The 20,446-nt window shown below is 44.6% G+C and overlaps 1 protein-coding gene across 3 annotated transcripts in view; it reads right to left on the bottom strand.

Moving 5' to 3' along the window:
• The window catches only part of LOC311104644 (uncharacterized protein), a 31,651-nt gene that overhangs the window by 7,796 nt on the left and 3,409 nt on the right, over positions 1–20,446 (bottom strand). For all 3 annotated transcript variants that reach the window (XM_084146493.1, XM_084146492.1, XM_084146494.1), the window contains 5 exons: positions 13,410–13,546; positions 12,952–13,109; positions 12,594–12,782; positions 10,787–10,876; positions 10,556–10,645 (listed from right to left, as the gene is read on the bottom strand). In XM_084146493.1, the coding sequence (XP_084002619.1) occupies positions 10,556–10,645; positions 10,787–10,876; positions 12,594–12,782; positions 12,952–13,109; positions 13,410–13,546 (664 nt within the window). The remainder of the gene's footprint in view (positions 1–10,555; positions 10,646–10,786; positions 10,877–12,593; positions 12,783–12,951; positions 13,110–13,409; positions 13,547–20,446) is intronic.

Here is a 20,446-nt window from a genome sequence, read left to right as displayed (position 1 = left end):
ACCCTAACCCTAACCTAGTATGTTTCTCATTGTAGGCCTAGTAACCCTAACCCTAACCCTAACACTAACCCTAACCCTAACCTAGTATGTTTCTCATTGTAGGCCTAGTAACCCTAACCCTAACCCTAACCCTAACCCTAACCCTAACCCTAACCTAGTATGTTTCTCATTGTAGGCCTAGTAACCCTAACCCTAACCCTAACCCTAACCCTAACCTAGTATGTTTCTCATTGTAGGCCTAGTAACCCTAACCCTAACCCTAACCTAGTATGTTTCTCATTGTAGGCATAGTAACCCTAACCCTAACCCTAACCCTAACCTAGTATGTTTCTCATTGTAGGCCTAGTAACCCTAACCCTAACCCTAACCCTAACCCTAACCCTAACTCTAACCTAGTATGTTTCTCATTGTAGGCCTAGTAACCCTAACCCTAACCCTAACCCTAACCCTAACCCTAACCTAGTATGTTTCTCATTGTAGGCCTAGTAACCCTAACCCTAACCCTAACCCTAACCTAGTATGTTTCTCATTGTAGGCCTAGTAACCCTAACCCTAACCCTAACCTAGTATGTTTCTCATTGTAGGCATAGTAACCCTAACCCTAACCCTAACCCTAACCTAGTATGTTTCTCATTGTAGGCCTAGTAACCCTAACCCTAACCCTAACCCTAACCCTAACCTAATATGTTTCTCATTGTAGGCCTAGTAACCCTAACCCTAACCCTAACCCTAACCCTAACCCTAACCTAGTATGTTTCTCATTGTAGGCCTAGTAACCCTAACCCTAACCCTAACCCTAACCTAGTATGTTTCTCATTGTAGGCCTAGTAACCCTAACCCTAACCCTAACCCTAACCCTAACCTAGTATGTTTCTCATTGTAGGCCTAGTAACCCTAACCCTAACCCTAACCTAGTATGTTTCTCATTGTAGGCCTAGTAACCCTAACCCTAACCCTAACCCTAACCCTAACCCTAACCCTAACCTAGTATGTTTCTCATTGTAGGCATAGCAACCCTAACCCTAACCCTAACCCTAACCATAACCTAGTATGTTTCTCATTGTAGGCCTAGTAACCCTAACCCTAACCCTAACCCTAACCCTAACCTAGTATGTTTCTCATTGTAGGCCTAGTAACCCTAACCCTAACCCTAACACTAACCCTAACCCTAACCTAGTATGTTTCTCATTGTAGGCCTAGTAACCCTAACCCTAACCCTAACCCTAACCCTAACCCTAACCCTAACCTAGTATGTTTCTCATTGTAGGCCTAGTAACCCTAACCCTAACCCTAACCCTAACCCTAACCTAGTATGTTTCTCATTGTAGGCCTAGTAACCCTAACCCTAACCCTAACCCTAACCCTAACCTAGTATGTTTCTCATTGTAGGCCTAGTAACCCTAACCCTAACCCTAACCTAGTATGTTTCTCATTGTAGGCCTAGTAACCCTAACCCTAACCCTAACCCTAACCTAGTATGTTTCTCATTGTAGGCCTAGTAACCCTAACCCTAACCCTAACCCTAACCCTAACCCTAACCTAGTATGTTTCTCATTGTAGGCCTAGTAACCCTAACCCTAACCCTAACCTAGTATGTTTCTCATTGTAGGCCTAGTAACCCTAACCCTAACCCTAACCCTAACCCTAACCCTAACCCTAACCTAGTATGTTTCTCATTGTAGGCATAGCAACCCTAACCCTAACCCTAACCCTAACCATAACCTAGTATGTTTCTCATTGTAGGCCTAGTAACCCTAACCCTAACCCTAACCCTAACCCTAACCCTAACCTAGTATGTTTCTCATTGTAGGCCTAGTAACCCTAACCCTAACCCTAACACTAACCCTAACCCTAACCTAGTATGTTTCTCATTGTAGGCCTAGTAACCCTAACCCTAACCCTAACCCTAACCCTAACCCTAACCCTAACCTAGTATGTTTCTCATTGTAGGCCTAGTAACCCTAACCCTAACCCTAACCCTAACCATAACCTAGTATGTTTCTCATTGTAGGCCTAGTAACCCTAACCCTAACCCTAACCCTAACCCTAACCTAGTATGTTTCTCATTGTAGGCCTAGTAACCCTAACCCTAACCCTAACCCTAACCCTAACCCTAACCTAGTATGTTTCTCATTGTAGGCATAGCAACCCTAACCCTAACCCTAACCCTAACCCTAACCTAGTATGTTTCTCATTGTAGGCCTAGTAACCCTAACCCTAACCCTAACCCTAACCCTAACCCTAACCTAGTATGTTTCTCATTGTAGGCCTAGTAACCCTAACCCTAACCCTAACCCTAACCATAACCTAGTATGTTTCTCATTGTAGGCCTAGTAACCCTAACCCTAACCCTAACCCTAACCCTAACCTAGTATGTTTCTCATTGTAGGCCTAGTAACCCTAACCCTAACCCTAACCCTAACCCTAACCCTAACCTAGTATGTTTCTCATTGTAGGCATAGTAACCCTAACCCTAACCCTAACCTAGTATGTTTCTCATTGTAGGCCTAGTAACCCTAACCCTAACCCTAACCCTAACCCTAACCCTAACCTAGTATGTTTCTCATTGTAGGCCTAGTAACCCTAACCCTAACCCTAACCTAGTATGTTTCTCATTGTAGGCCTAGTAACCCTAACCCTAACCCTAACCCTAACCCTAACCCTAACCTAGTATGTTTCTCATTGTAGGCATAGCAACCCTAACCCTAACCCTAACCCTAACCATAACCTAGTATGTTTCTCATTGTAGGCCTAGTAACCCTAACCCTAACCCTAACCCTAACCCTAACCCTAACCTAGTATGTTTCTCATTGTAGGCCTAGTAACCCTAACCCTAACCCTAACACTAACCCTAACCCTAACCTAGTATGTTTCTCATTGTAGGCCTAGTAACCCTAACCCTAACCCTAACCCTAACCCTAACCCTAACCTAGTATGTTTCTCATTGTAGGCCTAGTAACCCTAACCCTAACCCTAACCCTAACCTAGTATGTTTCTCATTGTAGGCCTAGTAACCCTAACCCTAACCCTAACCCTAACCCTAACCTAGTATGTTTCTCATTGTAGGCCTAGTAACCCTAACCCTAACCCTAACCCTAACCTAGTATGTTTCTCATTGTAGGCCTAGTAACCCTAACCCTAACCCTAACCCTAACCTAGTATGTTTCTCATTGTAGGCCTAGTAACCCTAACCCTAACCCTAACCCTAACCCTAACCTAGTATGTTTCTCATTGTAGGCCTAGTAACCCTAACCCTAACCCTAACCTAGTATGTTTCTCATTGTAGGCCTAGTAACCCTAACCCTAACCCTAACCCTAACCCTAACCCTAACCCTAACCTAGTATGTTTCTCATTGTAGGCATAGCAACCCTAACCCTAACCCTAACCCTAACCCTAACCATAACCTAGTATGTTTCTCATTGTAGGCCTAGTAACCCTAACCCTAACCCTAACCCTAACCCTAACCCTAACCTAGTATGTTTCTCATTGTAGGCCTAGTAACCCTAACCCTAACCCTAACACTAACCCTAACCCTAACCTAGTATGTTTCTCATTGTAGGCCTAGTAACCCTAACCCTAACCCTAACCCTAACCCTAACCTAGTATGTTTCTCATTGTAGGCCTAGTAACCCTAACCCTAACCCTAACCATAACCTAGTATGTTTCTCATTGTAGGCCTAGTAACCCTAACCCTAACCCTAACCCTAACCCTAACCTAGTATGTTTCTCATTGTAGGCCTAGTAACCCTAACCCTAACCCTAACCCTAACCCTAACCCTAACCCTAACCTAGTATGTTTCTCATTGTAGGCATAGCAACCCTAACCCTAACCCTAACCCTAACCTAGTATGTTTCTCATTGTAGGCCTAGTAACCCTAACCCTAACCCTAACCCTAACCCTAACCCTAACCCTAACCCTAACCTAGTATGTTTCTCATTGTAGGCCTAGTAACCCTAACCCTAACCCTAACCCTAACCATAACCTAGTATGTTTCTCATTGTAGGCCTAGTAACCCTAACCCTAACCCTAACCCTAACCTAGTATGTTTCTCATTGTAGGCCTAGTAACCCTAACCCTAACCTTAACCCTAACCCTAACCCTAACCCTAACCCTAACCTAGTATGTTTCTCATTGTAGGCATAGCAACCCTAAGAGAGGTTCCGACAAAGTGCCCGTTCCAACCCACTTTCTATTTTAGATTTTTAGACGACATCATAGGAGCTTGGCCCCATGACATCACACTTTTCATTAGATTTCATTCATATTCTCAATAATCACCACGCATCAATTCAAGTTCAATACACAATAAATCCAATGGAAGTACATTTCTTGGATACAACAGCCTTCTTCAACCAAAACAATGCAACACAGGAAACATTACTCACCAAAGTATACTTTAAACCTACAGATACACATGCTCTACTCCATAAACACAGCTACCATCCAAAACACACTTTCAAAGGTATAGTGAAATCACAATTAATTCACTTCAATAGAATCTCCTCCCGTCAACAGGACTTGGACCATGCCATCTCAACATTATTTCATGTCCTTAGAGGGCGAGGTTACTCCAAGACGTTTTGAACAAGAACAGCACGTTGGCGGCTCTTCCTCCCATTCAGCCAACACAAGCATAAAACACAAACCCATCCAATTCTCTGTCTGAACCCAACCCTACCCAACCCTGGCCTATCATCATACCCAACCCTAACCCTTACCCTAACCAGAGCGGTTCACATCCCGCTCCCGCTCCCACCCCCAATCGTAACCCTTACCCTAACCAGGGTTCGCATCCCTCTCCCACCCACAACCCTCCGGTTTGCTTCTATATGCCATATCTTTCTAACTGTGCTCTTTCACAAAAGCTCTCAACCTATAACCTATATACTTATTATGGACACAGTATGCTTTACATTATTAGTTATCTTGTTGTTATTAGTTGTTGTTAGTTGTTATTAGTCCCATCCTTCAACTCCATTCAACCCCTCCCATCTATCTCTTAACACCATCCATATAGGATTTCTATTTGCCATATATATTTCAACTGTACTGTGATGTTTTACAAAAGTTCTGAACCTTTCTATTCTCATTGTTTCTACAGATTGTAAATTGAAAATAAATGTTTTTGCTAAAAGTATTATTGTATTATTGATCGATTGACTATGACTTTTTCAGATCACCCAGTAATCCTATCTGCAGGGTTAGCGCCAGGTAAATATTGCAATCCTTCAGCCATTCCTGGATCTGTGACCAAAAACAAGCTACAAATGGACAGTACCAAAACAAATGATCTAATGATTCTGTCTCTTCGCAGCCAAATCTGCAGAGCTGGGAAGATTGTATCCCCATATAAATAATGTTCTATTGGCAGCAAGAATTTTACATAATAATTTAAATTGAAAAATTCTACATTTTGAATCTGGCGTCGTTTTGCGTATCAGTTCATAAACACTATGCCATGGAATCGGTACGTCAAAAATCTCTTCCCAACTATTTTGCAATCTATATGGGACGGCTGTCAATCCTTTGGTCCTTAAATGAAACTGGTATACTTTTTTATTTATCACAGTTTTCTTTAACCAATTATGTTCTTCAAATCAAGGCCGACAGACAAGTTCCTTACTTTTTCCTCCTTCCACTTTTGCGGTAATGCTGCAATTATTTGGTTGTAATTTTGGGTAGAGCAGACATTTCCATATGTTTTTGTTAGCTGCATGTGCGACATAACTCCACCAGTCCTACCGATGATATCATTTACGAAGATTATACATTTTTTAAACATTTTGTCAAAATACATTTTTTTTTTTTATCAATTAGTATATTTGAGTTTAACGACAATATTTTTTGCATTATTTGTTCTGTCATTTCTGGAGGATTAAATTGAAATTGCAACCAACTTTCTATGGCTTGTTTTAGAAATAGTGATATTTGGGAGATAATTTCCTTTTCAAATAACTGAAAGTGTGAGGTTGTAATCTGAATAAAGGGAAAAAGGCCATTCTTGAACATTGGGTGAGACAATCTTACTAATTTGCTAGAGAACCAGTTCGGATTTAAGTATAACTTTTGTATGACTGAAGCTTTTAGTGAAAGGTCTAATGCTTTAATATTTAATATTTTCTGTCCTCTGAATTCATATTCATTATTTAAACAGGCCTGTTTAATTTTGTCTGGCTTGCCGTTCCAAATAAAATTGAATATTTTTTGTCATATAATTTAAAAAACTGTTCGCTAGGCGTAGGCAAGACATAAGCAAATAGGTTAACTGGGATAATACTAAAGAGTTAATCAGGGTGATTTTTCCACAAATTGACAGGTATTTACCTTTCCATGGTAGCAAGATCTTATCTATTTTTGCTAACTTTCTATTAACATTTATTGGAGTGAGATCATTTATTTCATTTGGGATATGTATTCCAAGTATATCCACATCACCATCAGACCATTTTATTGGTAAACTACATGGTAATGTAAAAAATTGTATTTTTTTGTGATCCAATACATAACATAGTACATTTATCATAATTTGGTTGTAATCCAGAGAGGTTAGAAAATGTATCTAGATCCTCTATGAGACTGGGAGGGATTCAAGTTGTGGATTTAAAAGAAAACATGAATCATCAGCGTACAATGACACCTTTGTTTTTAAGCCCTGGATTTGTAATCCCTTGATATTATTGGATCTGATTTTAATAGCTAACATCTCGATGGCCATAATAAATAGATATGCCGATAGTGGACAACCTTGTTTCACTCCTCTTGACAGTTTAAAACTTTCTGAGAAATAGCCATTATTTACTATTTTACACCTAGGGTTACTATACATGATTTTAACCCAATTTATAAGAGATTCTCCTAAATTGAAATGCTCCAGGCATTTATATATAAACCCCAGTCGTATTTTATTAAATGCCTTTTCGAGGTCTGCTATGAATAGCAGGCCTGGTTTCCCAGATTTTTCATAGTGTTCTATTGTTTCCAGTACTTGCCTTATGTTATCTCCAATGTATCGTCCATGTAAAAAACCTGTCTGATTAGAATGAATAATGTCCGACAATACCTTTTTAATTCTATGCGCTATACATTTTGCAAGTCTAAGGGCCTCCAATTTTTTTTATGGACTGGATCTTAATATTTTCCATTTGTTTCCTGTTTCAGTAATCATGAAATCAGACCTTCTTCTTGAGTGTCTGATAATCTACCATTTACATAGGAGTGGTTAAAACATGCTAATAACGGTCCTCTGAGTATATCAAAAAAGGTTTTGTATACCTCGACTGGTATGCCATCCAACCCTGGAGTTTTCCCGGACTTAAAGTCTTGAATTGCATCCAGAAGATCCTCCTCTGTAATTTCACCTTCACATGAGCCTTTCTGTATGGCTGTTAATTTGACATTATCAATAGAAAAAAAATCTCTACAATTAGCTTCAGTTAGAGGAGATGGAGGTGACTGAAACCAAAACATATGCTTAAAGTACTTTGTTTCCTCCTTCAAAATATAATTTGGTGAATCATGGGTGACTCCGTCATTTGCAACCAGTTTCAGTAAATAATTTTTAGTAGCATTCCTATGTTAAAGATTCAAAAATAATTTGTACATTTTTCCCCATATTCCATCCAGTTTGCTTTATTTTAATAATATATTACACTTTATCTTTCTTGAATAAGTTTCTCCATTTCTTTTTGTTTTTCCTCTAATTTATTCTGAGCCTCTACATTACAGTTGTTATTGCTATCTATCTGTTCTGTTAGACCTTCTATTTCTTTTGTTAGTATGGACTCTTTTGACCTAAATTGCTTTTGTTTTCGAGATGAGTACTGAATTGCGTGGCCTCTAAAGGCACATTTAAAGGTGTCCCATACAATAGGGGGATTTGCTGTACCTATGTTATGTCGGAAAAAATCTGTTATAAATTCCTCTGTCGTACTTAAAAACAAGTTATCATCCAATAGGCTTTGATAACATTTCCAATATCCTCGCCCATGTGGAAATTCAGTAAGAGTAATGTATATGCCAATTATATGATGGTCCGACCTCATTCTGTCCCCATCAACACTTTTTAAACTTTTGGTGCCAACGAGAATGACATAAGAAAGAAGTCAAGACGACTAGCTTGATCGAGTCTCCGCCATGTATATCTCACTAGATCAGGATATTTAAGCCTCCATATATCTACTAGTTCTAATATATCCATGACATTCACGATTTCCTTAAGAGCATGAGGGTGATTGTTTGTAGTGTGATTTCCTTTACGGTCCTTTGAGCTATTTAAAACGGTATTATAATCTGCCACCATAGTAATATAGTCTTGAATTGCTTGCTGGGTTGATAATTTATTATATATATTGTCAAAGAAGTGTGGATCATCATTATTTGGTCCGTAAAGGTTAATGAACCATATCTGTTTATGGTCCAATAACATATTTAAAATAACCCATCTAACTTGCGTATCTGTTTGGACAATTTGCACATTCGGATCGAAATTACTGTTAATTAATATCATCACCCCTTTTGAGTTTCTTTGCCCATGGGAGAAGTATATTCCCCCCCCCATATTCCTTTTTCCACACAACTTCATCTAGAATTGTTGAATTTACATTTTAGTCATTTAGCAGACGCTCTTATCCAGAGCGACTTACAGGAGCAGATTTTTCACCTAGTCGGCTTGGGGATTAGAACCAGCGACCTTTCGGTTACTGGCACAACGCTCTTAACCACTAAGCTACCTGCCGCCCCGAATGAGTTTCCTGTAAACAATAGATATTATATTCCTTCTCTTTGAGCCATGTAAATATTGTTCTTCTTTTGTTATAAATGTACCAATAAAAAATACCATAGTGATTGAGTGTCCATACAGCTGTACCATGATATTTGCATCGCTACTAAGTAACCCTCCAATTGTTCTCCACTAATCCCCCCGCTAAAGCCCCTCCCCATCCCAAGTTGGGTTGTCATCCCAGTGATCAGGATACCACCCTTGTCCCCCGGGATCCCTATGCCCCCGAGGGGCCAGGACCCATCCATCGAAAACATCACATAGTGCCACCCACAAAACAGAAGCAGGTCAACCGCCAAAAGCATTTCCAATGCTCTCACCTCAATATATATATATAGCTACAGTGGGGAGAACAAGTATTTGATACACTGCCGATTTTGCAGGTTTTCCTACTTACAAAGCATGTAGAGGTCTATAATTTTTATGATAGGTACACTTCAACTGTGAGAGACGGAATCTATAACAAAAATCCAGAAAATCACATTGTATGATTTTTAAGTAATTAATTTGCATTTTATTGCATGACATAAGTATTTGATCACCTACCAAGCAGTAAGAATTCAGAAATAGCTATTCAACACCCCTTCAAACAGGTTTACCCACCCCTTCAACCTTACAGAATAATTTCAGCATTCAGGAAAAACAAAGATCTCAAAGATTTACTCACCCAGGCAAAGTTCAGTAACATACCACCACAACCCCCCAAACCCCATACCACCCACTACAGACAGAGAAAATTAATTTCCAAACACCTCTGCCCCGATCACAGACAACCTTTCCCTAAGCACCTCCAATGTTATCTATACTATCACCTGTACACTATGCAATAAACATTATATCGGTCAAACAAAACATACAATAGAAACCCGGTTGAAACAACATATGTACAACATCAAACGAGCACAATTACAGACAGTACTGATTAATCACTTTCAAAATCACCCCATCACCAATCTCAGTGTATCGGGTCTGCAGGCGGGGGACAGCGGGGGACAGCGGAACACAGTTGGATAAGAGTTTTAAAAACCATTACACCAGAGGGTTTAAATGAAAAACAGGGACAGGATTTTAGAGAGCCATGCACTTGTTTATTTATGACTTACCTGGAAATTCAGCCATCCAGAGGCCTGACCTGCTGCTTTTAAAACTCACTCAGTACAATCTTCATTTTACTTATGATCCTATGTTGCCATCTAGCAACTTTTTAAAGGTACTACACTTGAACAACACATTCTATTGAAACATTGTAGGGGCAGATAGGAAAAGGCCTGTGAACCTAAAAAAACTAAACAGTTTATTTTAACCCTTCCCAATATAAAACCTAACCTAGTATGTTTCTCATTGTAGGCCTAGTAACCCTAACCCTAACCCTAACCTAGTATGTTTCTCATTGTAGGCCTAGTAACCCTAACCCTAACCCTAACCCTAACCTAGTATGTTTCTTATTGTAGGCCTAGTAACCCTAACCCTAACCCTAACCTAGTATGTTTCTCATTGTAGGCCTAGTAACCCTAACCCTAACCCTAACCTAGTATGTTTCTCATTGTAGGCTTAGTAACCCTAACCCTAACCCTAACCTAGTATGTTTCTCATTGTAGGCCTAGTAACCCTAACCCTAACCCTAACCTAGTATGTTTCTCATTGTAGGCCTAGTAACCCTAACCCTAACCCTAACCTAGTATGTGAAACACAGAAATAACTGTAAGGATCAAAGGTCCAGATGAGAGCAACATCATGACCTCATTCAACTGATGATAGGACCAATCAGACTCACCGATGGAAGATTCTCCTCCATGGCCCTCTCTATGGCGATATCCACCATGTTGGCTGACAGGTCCAGGCCGAGCACCTTCACGCCGAAGGTCTGTAGAACATCATCATCATCATTGAGATATTTGACCAGACCATATCCAATTGTTTGTAACGTGAATGTGCATATAGTGGACTGGACCATTTCCAACAGTATATCAGAAAATTCCCATTTACTAATGTCACTGGGTCTGACCTTTGCCATGTAGAAGTTTCCACCACCGATGCCACACCCCACATCCAGCACCTTCATCCCAGGCTTCAAGTTCAGCATGTCCACAAACTCCTTTTACCACAAATAAAAAAGAAAGAAAGAAAGTGTCAAGCCCATTCCAATAACAACTACACACACATTTGGCATTTGCATATAGAGAAGGCATACAGAGCACAGTACTGTAGAAGTCTGTGTAACCCTGTCTAAACAGCAACTACACAACCTCTCTCTCATGTTTCAGCAGTCTGTGTAACCCTGTCTAAACAGTAACTACATAACCTCTCTCTCATGTTTCAGCAGTCTGTGTAACCCTGTCTAAACAGTAACTACATAACCTCTCTCTCATGTTTCAGCAGTCTGTGTAACCCTGTCCAAACAGTAACTACATAACCTCTCTCTCATGTTTCAGCAGTCTGTGTAACCCTGTCCAAACAGTAACTACATAACCTCTCTCTCATGTTTCAGCAGTCTGTGTAACCCTGTCTAAACAGTAACTACATAACCTCTCTCTCATGTTTCAGCAGTCTGTGTAACCCTGTCCAAACAGTAACTACATAACCTCTCTCTCATGTTTCAGCAGTCTGTGTAACCCTGTCTAAACAGTAACTACACAACCTCTCTCTCATGTTTCAGCAGTCTGTGTAACCCTGTCCAAACAGTAACTACATAACCTCTCTCTCATGTTTCAGCAGTCTGTGTAACCCTGTCCAAACAGTAACTACATAACCTCTCTCTCATGTTTCAGCAGTCTGTGTAACCCTGTCCAAACAGTAACTACATAACCTCTCTCTCATGTTTCAGCAGTCTGTGTAACCCTGTCTAAACAGCAACTACACAACCTCTCTCTCATGTTTCAGCAGTCTGTGTAACCCTGTCCAAACAGTAACTACATAACCTCTCTCTCATGTTTCAGCAGTCTGTGTAACCCTGTCCAAACAGTAACTACATAACCTCTCTCTCATGTTTCAGCAGTCTGTGTAACCCTGTCTAAACAGTAACTACACAACCTCTCTCTCATGTTTCAGCAGTCTGTGTAACCCTGTCCAAACAGTAACTACATAACCTCTCTCTCATGTTTCAGCAGTCTGTGTAACCCTGTCCAAACAGTAACTACATAACCTCTCTCTCATGTTTCAGCAGTCTGTGTAACCCTGTCCAAACAGTAACTACATAACCTCTCTCTCATGTTTCAGCAGTCTGTGTAACCCTGTCTAAACAGTAACTACACAACCTCTCTCTCATGTTTCAGCAGTCTGTGTAACCCTGTCTAAACAGCAACTACATAACCTCTCTCTCATGTTTCAGCAGTCTGTGTAACCCTGTCTAAACAGCAACTACACAACCTCTCTCTCATGTTTCAGCAGTCTGTGTAACCCTGTCCAAACAGTAACTACATAACCTCTCTCTCATGTTTCAGCAGTCTGTGTAACCCTGTCTAAACAGCAACTACATAACCTCTCTCTCATGTTTCAGCAGTCTGTGTAACCCTGTCTAAACAGCAACTACATAACCTCTCTCTCATGTTTCAGCAGTCTGTGTAACCCTGTCTAAACAGCAACTACATAACCTCTCTCTCATGTTTCAGCAGTCTGTGTAACCCTGTCCAAACAGTAACTACACAACCTCTCCAGTATGTTGTCCTTTCATGTTTCAGTCATTTTTATTCAACTCTGTCGTGGTTCATATGTCCATAGGAAAAAAAATACGTTTCTGCTCTGGGTCTTGATGTCCCAAACCTATGTTGGCTTTGTTTGTGTATGTGTGCAGGACTCCCAAAACTTAAACCCACCTTGGTTGTGCTGGGTCCCCCAGTGCTGACGTATCCTGCCCCAAACATCTTCTCGTATCGCAGGATGCCGTTGCGTGTGTACTGCTGGTTGTCCAGGAACTGCTGGAAGGTTCTGAAGCCCTCCTGACAGGATGTGTCCCGACCCACCTTCTCCAGTAGCCAACACACCTGGTTCTTGTTGTTCTTCATCTGAAGAGGGGAAGAGACATGAATATATAGGGGGAGTAATATGCCATACACACACACACACACACACACAGTAGGCTACAGCAAATAGCCTGACAGGGCCATTAAAATGTATTTACACACATTATATTAATTGAGACATAACACAATCAGTAGCAATAAAGCAACCTACCTTGATGTATGTCTGCACGGTTTTATTGAGCACGATGTCAAAGCCAAACACCTGCTTCTCCGCCCCCTCTGACTCCTCCCACAGTGTTGTTGTCATCAACTGACTGTAGTGGGCCGACGATCTGTAGTGTGTGGGGTTAAAGGTCCTCTTACGGTCACCTGGACAGAGAGAGAGAGAGAGAGAGAGAGAGAGAGAGAGAGAGAGAGAGAGAGAGAGAGAGAGAGAGAGAGAGAGAGAGAGAGAGAGAGAGAGAGAGAGAGAGAGAGAGAGAGAGAGAGAGAGAGAGAGAGAGAGAGAGAGAGAGAGAGAGAGAGAGAGAGAGAGAGAGAGAGAGATCTGTATTGTGTGGGGTTAAAGGTCAAATAGGAATCAATAGACTGGAACCTCTTAGTAGGGTCTAGGGATTCATTAGACTGGAAGAGTGACAATAGATATTCAGGTGATATTAAAACTTGTACCTGATTGGTGGTGGCAGGACTCCCTAAAGAACAGGTGTCCTCCGGGGCGGAGCCATCCCAGCATCCTCTCTGTTAGTGACCTTAGCTCCTCGTCACTCAGATACATCAGGAGCCAGTTGGAGAAGATGATGTCGAAACTGATGGGGGGATACACATCAGAATAACATCATAAGCCTGATAATAGGACGCTATAAAAGGCAAACAAAAGTTTATAACAAGTAGTAATGCATTATACCCATCGGCTTTAGGCAAAGGCTGCGTCCCAAATGGCACCCTGTTCCCTACATAGTGCACTGCATTTGACCAGAGCCCTATGGCACCCTGTTCCCTACATAGTGCACTACTTTTGACAAGAGCCCTATGGCACCCTGTTCCCTACATAGTGCACTGCATTTGACCAGAGCCCCATGGCACCCTGTTCCCTACATAGTACACTACTTTAGACCAGAGCTCTATGGCACCCTGTTCTCTACATAGTGCACTACATTTGATCAGAGCGCTATGGCACCCTGTTCCCTACATAGCACACTACTTTTGACCAGAGCCCTATGGGCAGAGATATAGGCTCCCTATGGTCAACAGTAGTGTACTATGTAGGGGAATAGGGTGCTATTTGGGACGGAGAAAAAAGTGTTACCTCATATTAGTGTGTTCAGTTCCAAGAGATTAATTGAGTAGTTGAGAGTCTCCAAAATATGTCCTGGCCTGACCTTAATTAAGAGTGTTGAAATAGTGGTATACCAACACCAACCCACTGGTATACCAACAGCAACCCACTGGTATACCAACACCAACCCACTGGTATACCAACACCAACCCACTGGTATACCAACACCAACCCACTGGTATACCAACACCAACCCACTGGTATATCAACACCAACCCACTGGTATACCAACACCAACCCACTGGTATACCAACACCAACCCACTGGTACACCAACACCAACCCACTGGTATACCAGCACCAGCCCACTGGTATACCAACACCAACCCACTGGTATACCAACACCAACCCACTGGCATACCAACACCAACCCACTGGTACACCAACACCAACCCACTGGCATACCAACACCAACCCACTGGTATACCAACACCAACCCACTGGTATACCAACACCAACCCACTGGCATACCAACACCAACCCACTGGCATACCAACACCAACCCACTGGTATACCAACACCAACCCAATGGTTTACCAACACCAACCCACTGGCATACCAACACCAACCCACTGGCATACCAACACCAACCCACTGGCATACCAACACCAACCCACTGGTATACCAACACCAACCCACTGGCATACCAACACCAACCCACTGGTATACCAGCACCAACCCACTGGTATACCAACACCAACCCACTGGTATACCAACACCAACCCACTGGCATACCAACACCAACCCACTGGCATACCAACACCAACCCACTGGTATACCAACACCAACCCACTGGCATACCAACACCAACCCACTGGCATACCAACACCAACCCACTGGTATACCAACACCAACCCACTGGCATACCAACACCAACCCACTGGTATACCAACACCAACCCACTGGCATACCAACACCAACCCACTGGTATACCAACACCAACCCACTGGCATACCAACACCAACCCACTGGCATACCAACACCAACCCACTGGCATACCAACACCAACCCACTGGTATACCAACACCAACCCACTGGTTTACCAACACCAACCCACTGGTATACCAACACCAACCCACTGGTATACCAACACCAACCCACTGGTATACCAACACCAACCCACTGGTATACCAACACCAACCCACTGGTACACCAACACCAACCCACTGGTATACCAACACCAACCCACTGGTATACCAACACCAACCCACTGGCATACCAACACCAACCCACTGGCATACCAACACCAACCCACTGGCATACCAACACCAACCCACTGGTATACCAACACCAACCCACTGGCATACCAACACCAACCCACTGGCATACCAACACCAACCCACTGGCATACCAACACCAACCCACTGGCATACCAACACCAACCCACTGGCATACCAACACCAACCCACTGGTATACCAACACCAACCCACTGGTATACCAACACCAACCCACTGGTATACCAACACCAACCCACTGGTATACCAACACCAACCCACTGGCATACCAACACCAACCCACTGGCATACCAACACCAACCCACTGGCATACCAACACCAACCCACTGGCATACCAACACCAACCCACTGGTATACCAACACCAACCCAATGGTTTACCAACACCAACCCACTGGTATACCAACACCAACCCACTGGTTTACCAACACCAACCCACTGGTATACCAACACCAACCCACTGGTATACCAACACCAACCCACTGGCATACCAACACCAACCCACTGGTATACCAACACCAACCCACTGGTATACCAACACCAACCCACTGGTATACCAACACCAACCCACTGGTATACCAACACCAACCCACTGGTATACCAACACCAACCCACTGGTTTACCAACACCAACCCACTGGTATACCAACACCAACCCACTGGTATACCAACACCAACCCACTGGCATACCAACACCAACCCACTGGTATACCAACACCAACCCACTGGTATACCAACACCAACCCACTGGCATACCAACACCAACCCACTGGTATACCAACACCAACCCACTGGCATACCAACACCAACCCACTGGTATACCAACACCAACCCACTGGCATACCAACACCAACCCACTGGCATACCAACACCAACCCACTGGTATACCAACACCAACCCACTGGCATACCAACACCAACCCACTGGTATACCAACACCAACCCACTGGTATACCAACACCAACCCACTGGCATACCAACACCAACCCACTGGTATACCAACACCAACCCACTGGCATACCAACACCAACCCACTGGTATACCAACACCAACCCACTGGCATACCAACACCAACCCACTGGTATACCAACACCAACCCACTGGCATACCAACACCAACCCACTGGTATACCAGCACCAACCCACTGGTATACCAACACCAACCCACTGGTATACCAACACCAACCCACTGGTATACCAACACCAACCCACTGGTATACCAACACCAACCCACTGGTATACCAACACCAACCCACTGGTATACCAACACCAACCCACTGGTATACCAACACCAACCCACTGGTACACCAACACCAACCCACTGGTATACCAACACCAACCCACTGGCATACCAACACCAACCCACTGGTATACCAACACCAACCCACTGGCATACCAACACCAACCCACTGGTACACCAACACCAACCCACTGGTATACCAACACCAACCCACTGGTATACCAGCACCAACCCACTGGTATACCAACACCAACCCACTGGTATACCAACACCAACCCACTGGCATACCAACACCAACCCACTGGTATACCAACACCAACCCACTGGTACACCAACACCAACCCACTGGTATACCAACACCAACCCACTGGTATACCAACACCAACCCACTGGTTTACCAACACCAACCCACTGGTATACCAACACCAACCCACTGGTATACCAACACCAACCCACTGGTATACCAACACCAACCCACTGGTTTACCAACACCAACCCACTGGTATACCAACACCAACCCACTGGTATACCAACACCAACCCACTGGCATACCAACACCAACCCACTGGCATACCAACACCAACCCACTGGCATACCAACACCAACCCACTGGCATACCAACACCAACCCACTGGTATACCAACACCAACCCACTGGCATACCAACACCAACCCACTGGCATACCAACACCAACCCACTGGTATACCAACACCAACCCACTGGCATACCAACACCAACCCACTGGTATACCAACACCAACCCACTGGTACACCAACACCAACCCACTGGTATACCAACACCAACCCACTGGCATACCAACACCAACCCACTGGTATACCAACACCAACCCACTGGTATACCAACACCAACCCACTGGTATACCAACACCAACCCACTGGCATACCAACACCAACCCACTGGTATACCAACACCAACCCACTGGTATACCAACACCAACCCACTGGTATACCAACACCAACCCACTGGTATACCAGCACCAAAGCTAAGGTGAGACATCTCGTCAAACCAGTGTAAAAAAAAAAAAAAAAAAAGAACATAGTAAAAGATTTTGACCATGTTTCAATACGCTTTATCAATCCAAAGTCGCAATGTTAATAGCTTTATGTGAACAAAACACCCAACATCCCAACAGAGAACTTTTATACAGAGATGCAGACCTAGGGTGCCAAAGTTTATCAGTACACTACCAGAATTTTGGTATCTTTCAAGAAATATATGGAATTTTAGAAGATGAAATCTAGTGGCCTTTTTGGGTACTTCAGATTTTCACAGGTGTTATGTAATTATATCTGGCCCTCTGTGTGGCCTTATCACATGGAAAATATATAAGACGATTTTAAAATAAACAATAGTATGTCAAAGCTGTAAAACATTATCCTAAATATAAACCATAAAATTATCGAATACCATTGGTGTTTAATATGAGGGTTTCAATATCCTGTATATATTTTTTTCACACTCTTGTATTTATTTTACTATGTCACTATGTCTTTGTTGTCAATGTTTTGGGGCCAAACTGGTGGCAGGTTCTGAAACTAGTCAACAGTAGGAAGAGTTACAGAGTTAATTGAAATGAATGCCATTGTTGATTAGTGTCACACCCTGGCTCTGGGACTCTATATGTTGAGCCAGGGTGTGTTCATTCTGTGTGTTCATTTTCTATGTTGGGTATTCTAGTTTGTTTGATTCTATGTTTGACGATGTGACTCCCAATCAGAGGCAACGAGTGTCAGCTGTTTGCTGGTTGTCTCTGATTGGGAGCCATATTTAAACTGTATGTTTTCCCTTGGGGGTTGTGGGTTTTTGTTCCTTATTCGGTCAGTGTAACCGTGGACTTCACGAGTCGTGTTTTGTTTGTATTTAGTACTTTAATTAAATAAAGTCATGTTCGTTTCACACGCTGCGCCTTGGTCTACTCTCCTTTACGACGATCGTGACAGAAAAACCCACCATACAACGACCAAGCAGCGTGTCCAGGAACACACGCAGGAGGTGACTCTGGTGGATGTCCTCCTCGGTTGGGGGCAGATTACCGAGGAGGAGGCCGTCCGGTACCGGAGGGCAATGAAGGGGGAGACCCAGGCAGGAGAGGAGCAGCGGCGTCAGCAGTGCCATCGTCGGACGGACGAGAGGCACCCCCAAGAATTTTTTAGGGGGGGGCACACGGCATGGGCGACTGGGCAGCAGGAGGCTGCCACAGGGCGAAATAGGAGAAGAGGAGAGAAGGCCACCGGGTTACGGGAGCCATTGGCGAGAGGAGGGAAGGAAGTCGTAGAGGCACGGCGAGAGGGACTGAGGTGTATTGCCAGTCCGGTCCGGCCCGTTCCTGATCCCCGTTTAAAGCCAGTGGTGTGTGTTCCCAGTACGGTCCGGCCTGTCCCTGCTCCACGCACCAAACCTACGGTGTGCGTCGCCAGCCCAGCCCGGCCTGTCCCTGCTCCACGCATCAAACCTACGGTGTGCGTCGCCAGCCCTGCCCGGCCTGTTCCTGCTCCACGCACCAAACCTACGGTGTGCGTCGCCAGCCCTGTCCGGCCTGTCCCTGCTCCACGCACCAAGCCTACGGTGTGCGTCGCCAGCCCAGCCCGGCCTGTCCCTGCTCCACGCACCAAGCCTACGGTGTGCGTCGCCAGCCCAGCCCGGCCTGTCCCTGCTCCACGCACCAAACCTACGGTGTGTGTCGCCAGCCCAGCCCGGCCTGTCCCTGCTCCACGCACCAAACCTACGGTGTGCGTCGACAGCCCAGCCCGGCCTGTCCCTGCTCCACGCACCAAACCTACGGTGTGCGTCGCCAGCCCAGCCCGGCCTGTCCCTGCTCCACGCACCAAGCCTACGGTGTGCGTCGCCAGCCCAGCCCGGCCTGTCCCTGCTCCACGCACCAAGCCTACGGTGTGCGTCGACAGCCCTGCCCGGCCTGTTCCTGCTCCACGCACCAAACCTACGGTGTGCGTCGCCAGCCCAGCCCGGCCTGTCCCTGCTCCACGCACCAAGCCTACGGTGTGCGTCGACAGTCCTGTCCGGCCTGTCCCTGCTCCACGCACCAAGCCTACGGTGTGCGTCAACAGCCCAGCCCGGCCTGTCACTGCTCCACGCACCAAGCCTACGGTGTGCGTCGTCAGCCTGGTCCAGCCCGTTCCTGCCACTCGCACCAAGCCAGGGGTGCGAGTCGTCAGCCTGGTCCAGCCCGTTCCTGCCACTCGCACCAAGCCAGGGGTGCGAGTCGTCAGCCTGGTTCAGCCCGTTCCTGCTACTCGCACCAAGCCCGGGGGGCGAGTCGTCAGCCTGGTAAGACCGGTCAGCTGCTCCACAACGGAGCGTAAGCAATCCGCTCCGTCAATGTCCAGTCCAGATCCAGCCAGCGGGGTCAGACCGGACCAGGGGCGCTACGGGGGTATTATGGAGGGGTGGTGGTCAAGGCCGGAGCCGGAGCCGCCTCCGAGGAGGAATGCCCACCCAGCCCTCCCCTGTTTGGGGTTTTGTTGAGGCGCGGTCGCAGTCCGCGCCTTTAGGGGGGGGTACTGTCACACCCTGGCTCTGGGACTCTATATGTTGAGCCAGGGTGTGTTCATTCTGTGTGTTCATTTTCTATGTTGGGTATTCTAGTTTGTTTGATTCTATGTTTGACGATGTGACTCCCAATCAGAGGCAACGAGTGTCAGCTGTTTGCTGGTTGTCTCTGATTGGGAGCCATATTTAAACTGTATGTTTTCCCTTGGGGGTTGTGGGTTTTTGTTCCTTATTCGGTCAGTGTAACCGTGGACTTCACGAGTCGTGTTTTGTTTGTATTTAGTACTTTAATTAAATAAAGTCATGTTCGTTTCACACGCTGCGCCTTGGTCTACTCTCCTTTACGACGATCGTGACAATTAGATACTTTTT

Source organism: Coregonus lavaretus, assembly GCF_964263955.1.
Source record: "Coregonus lavaretus genome assembly, chromosome: 29".
Classification (NCBI taxonomy): domain Eukaryota; kingdom Metazoa; phylum Chordata; class Actinopteri; order Salmoniformes; family Salmonidae; genus Coregonus; species Coregonus lavaretus.
This window is presented reverse-complemented; position numbering and strand designations above follow the sequence as displayed.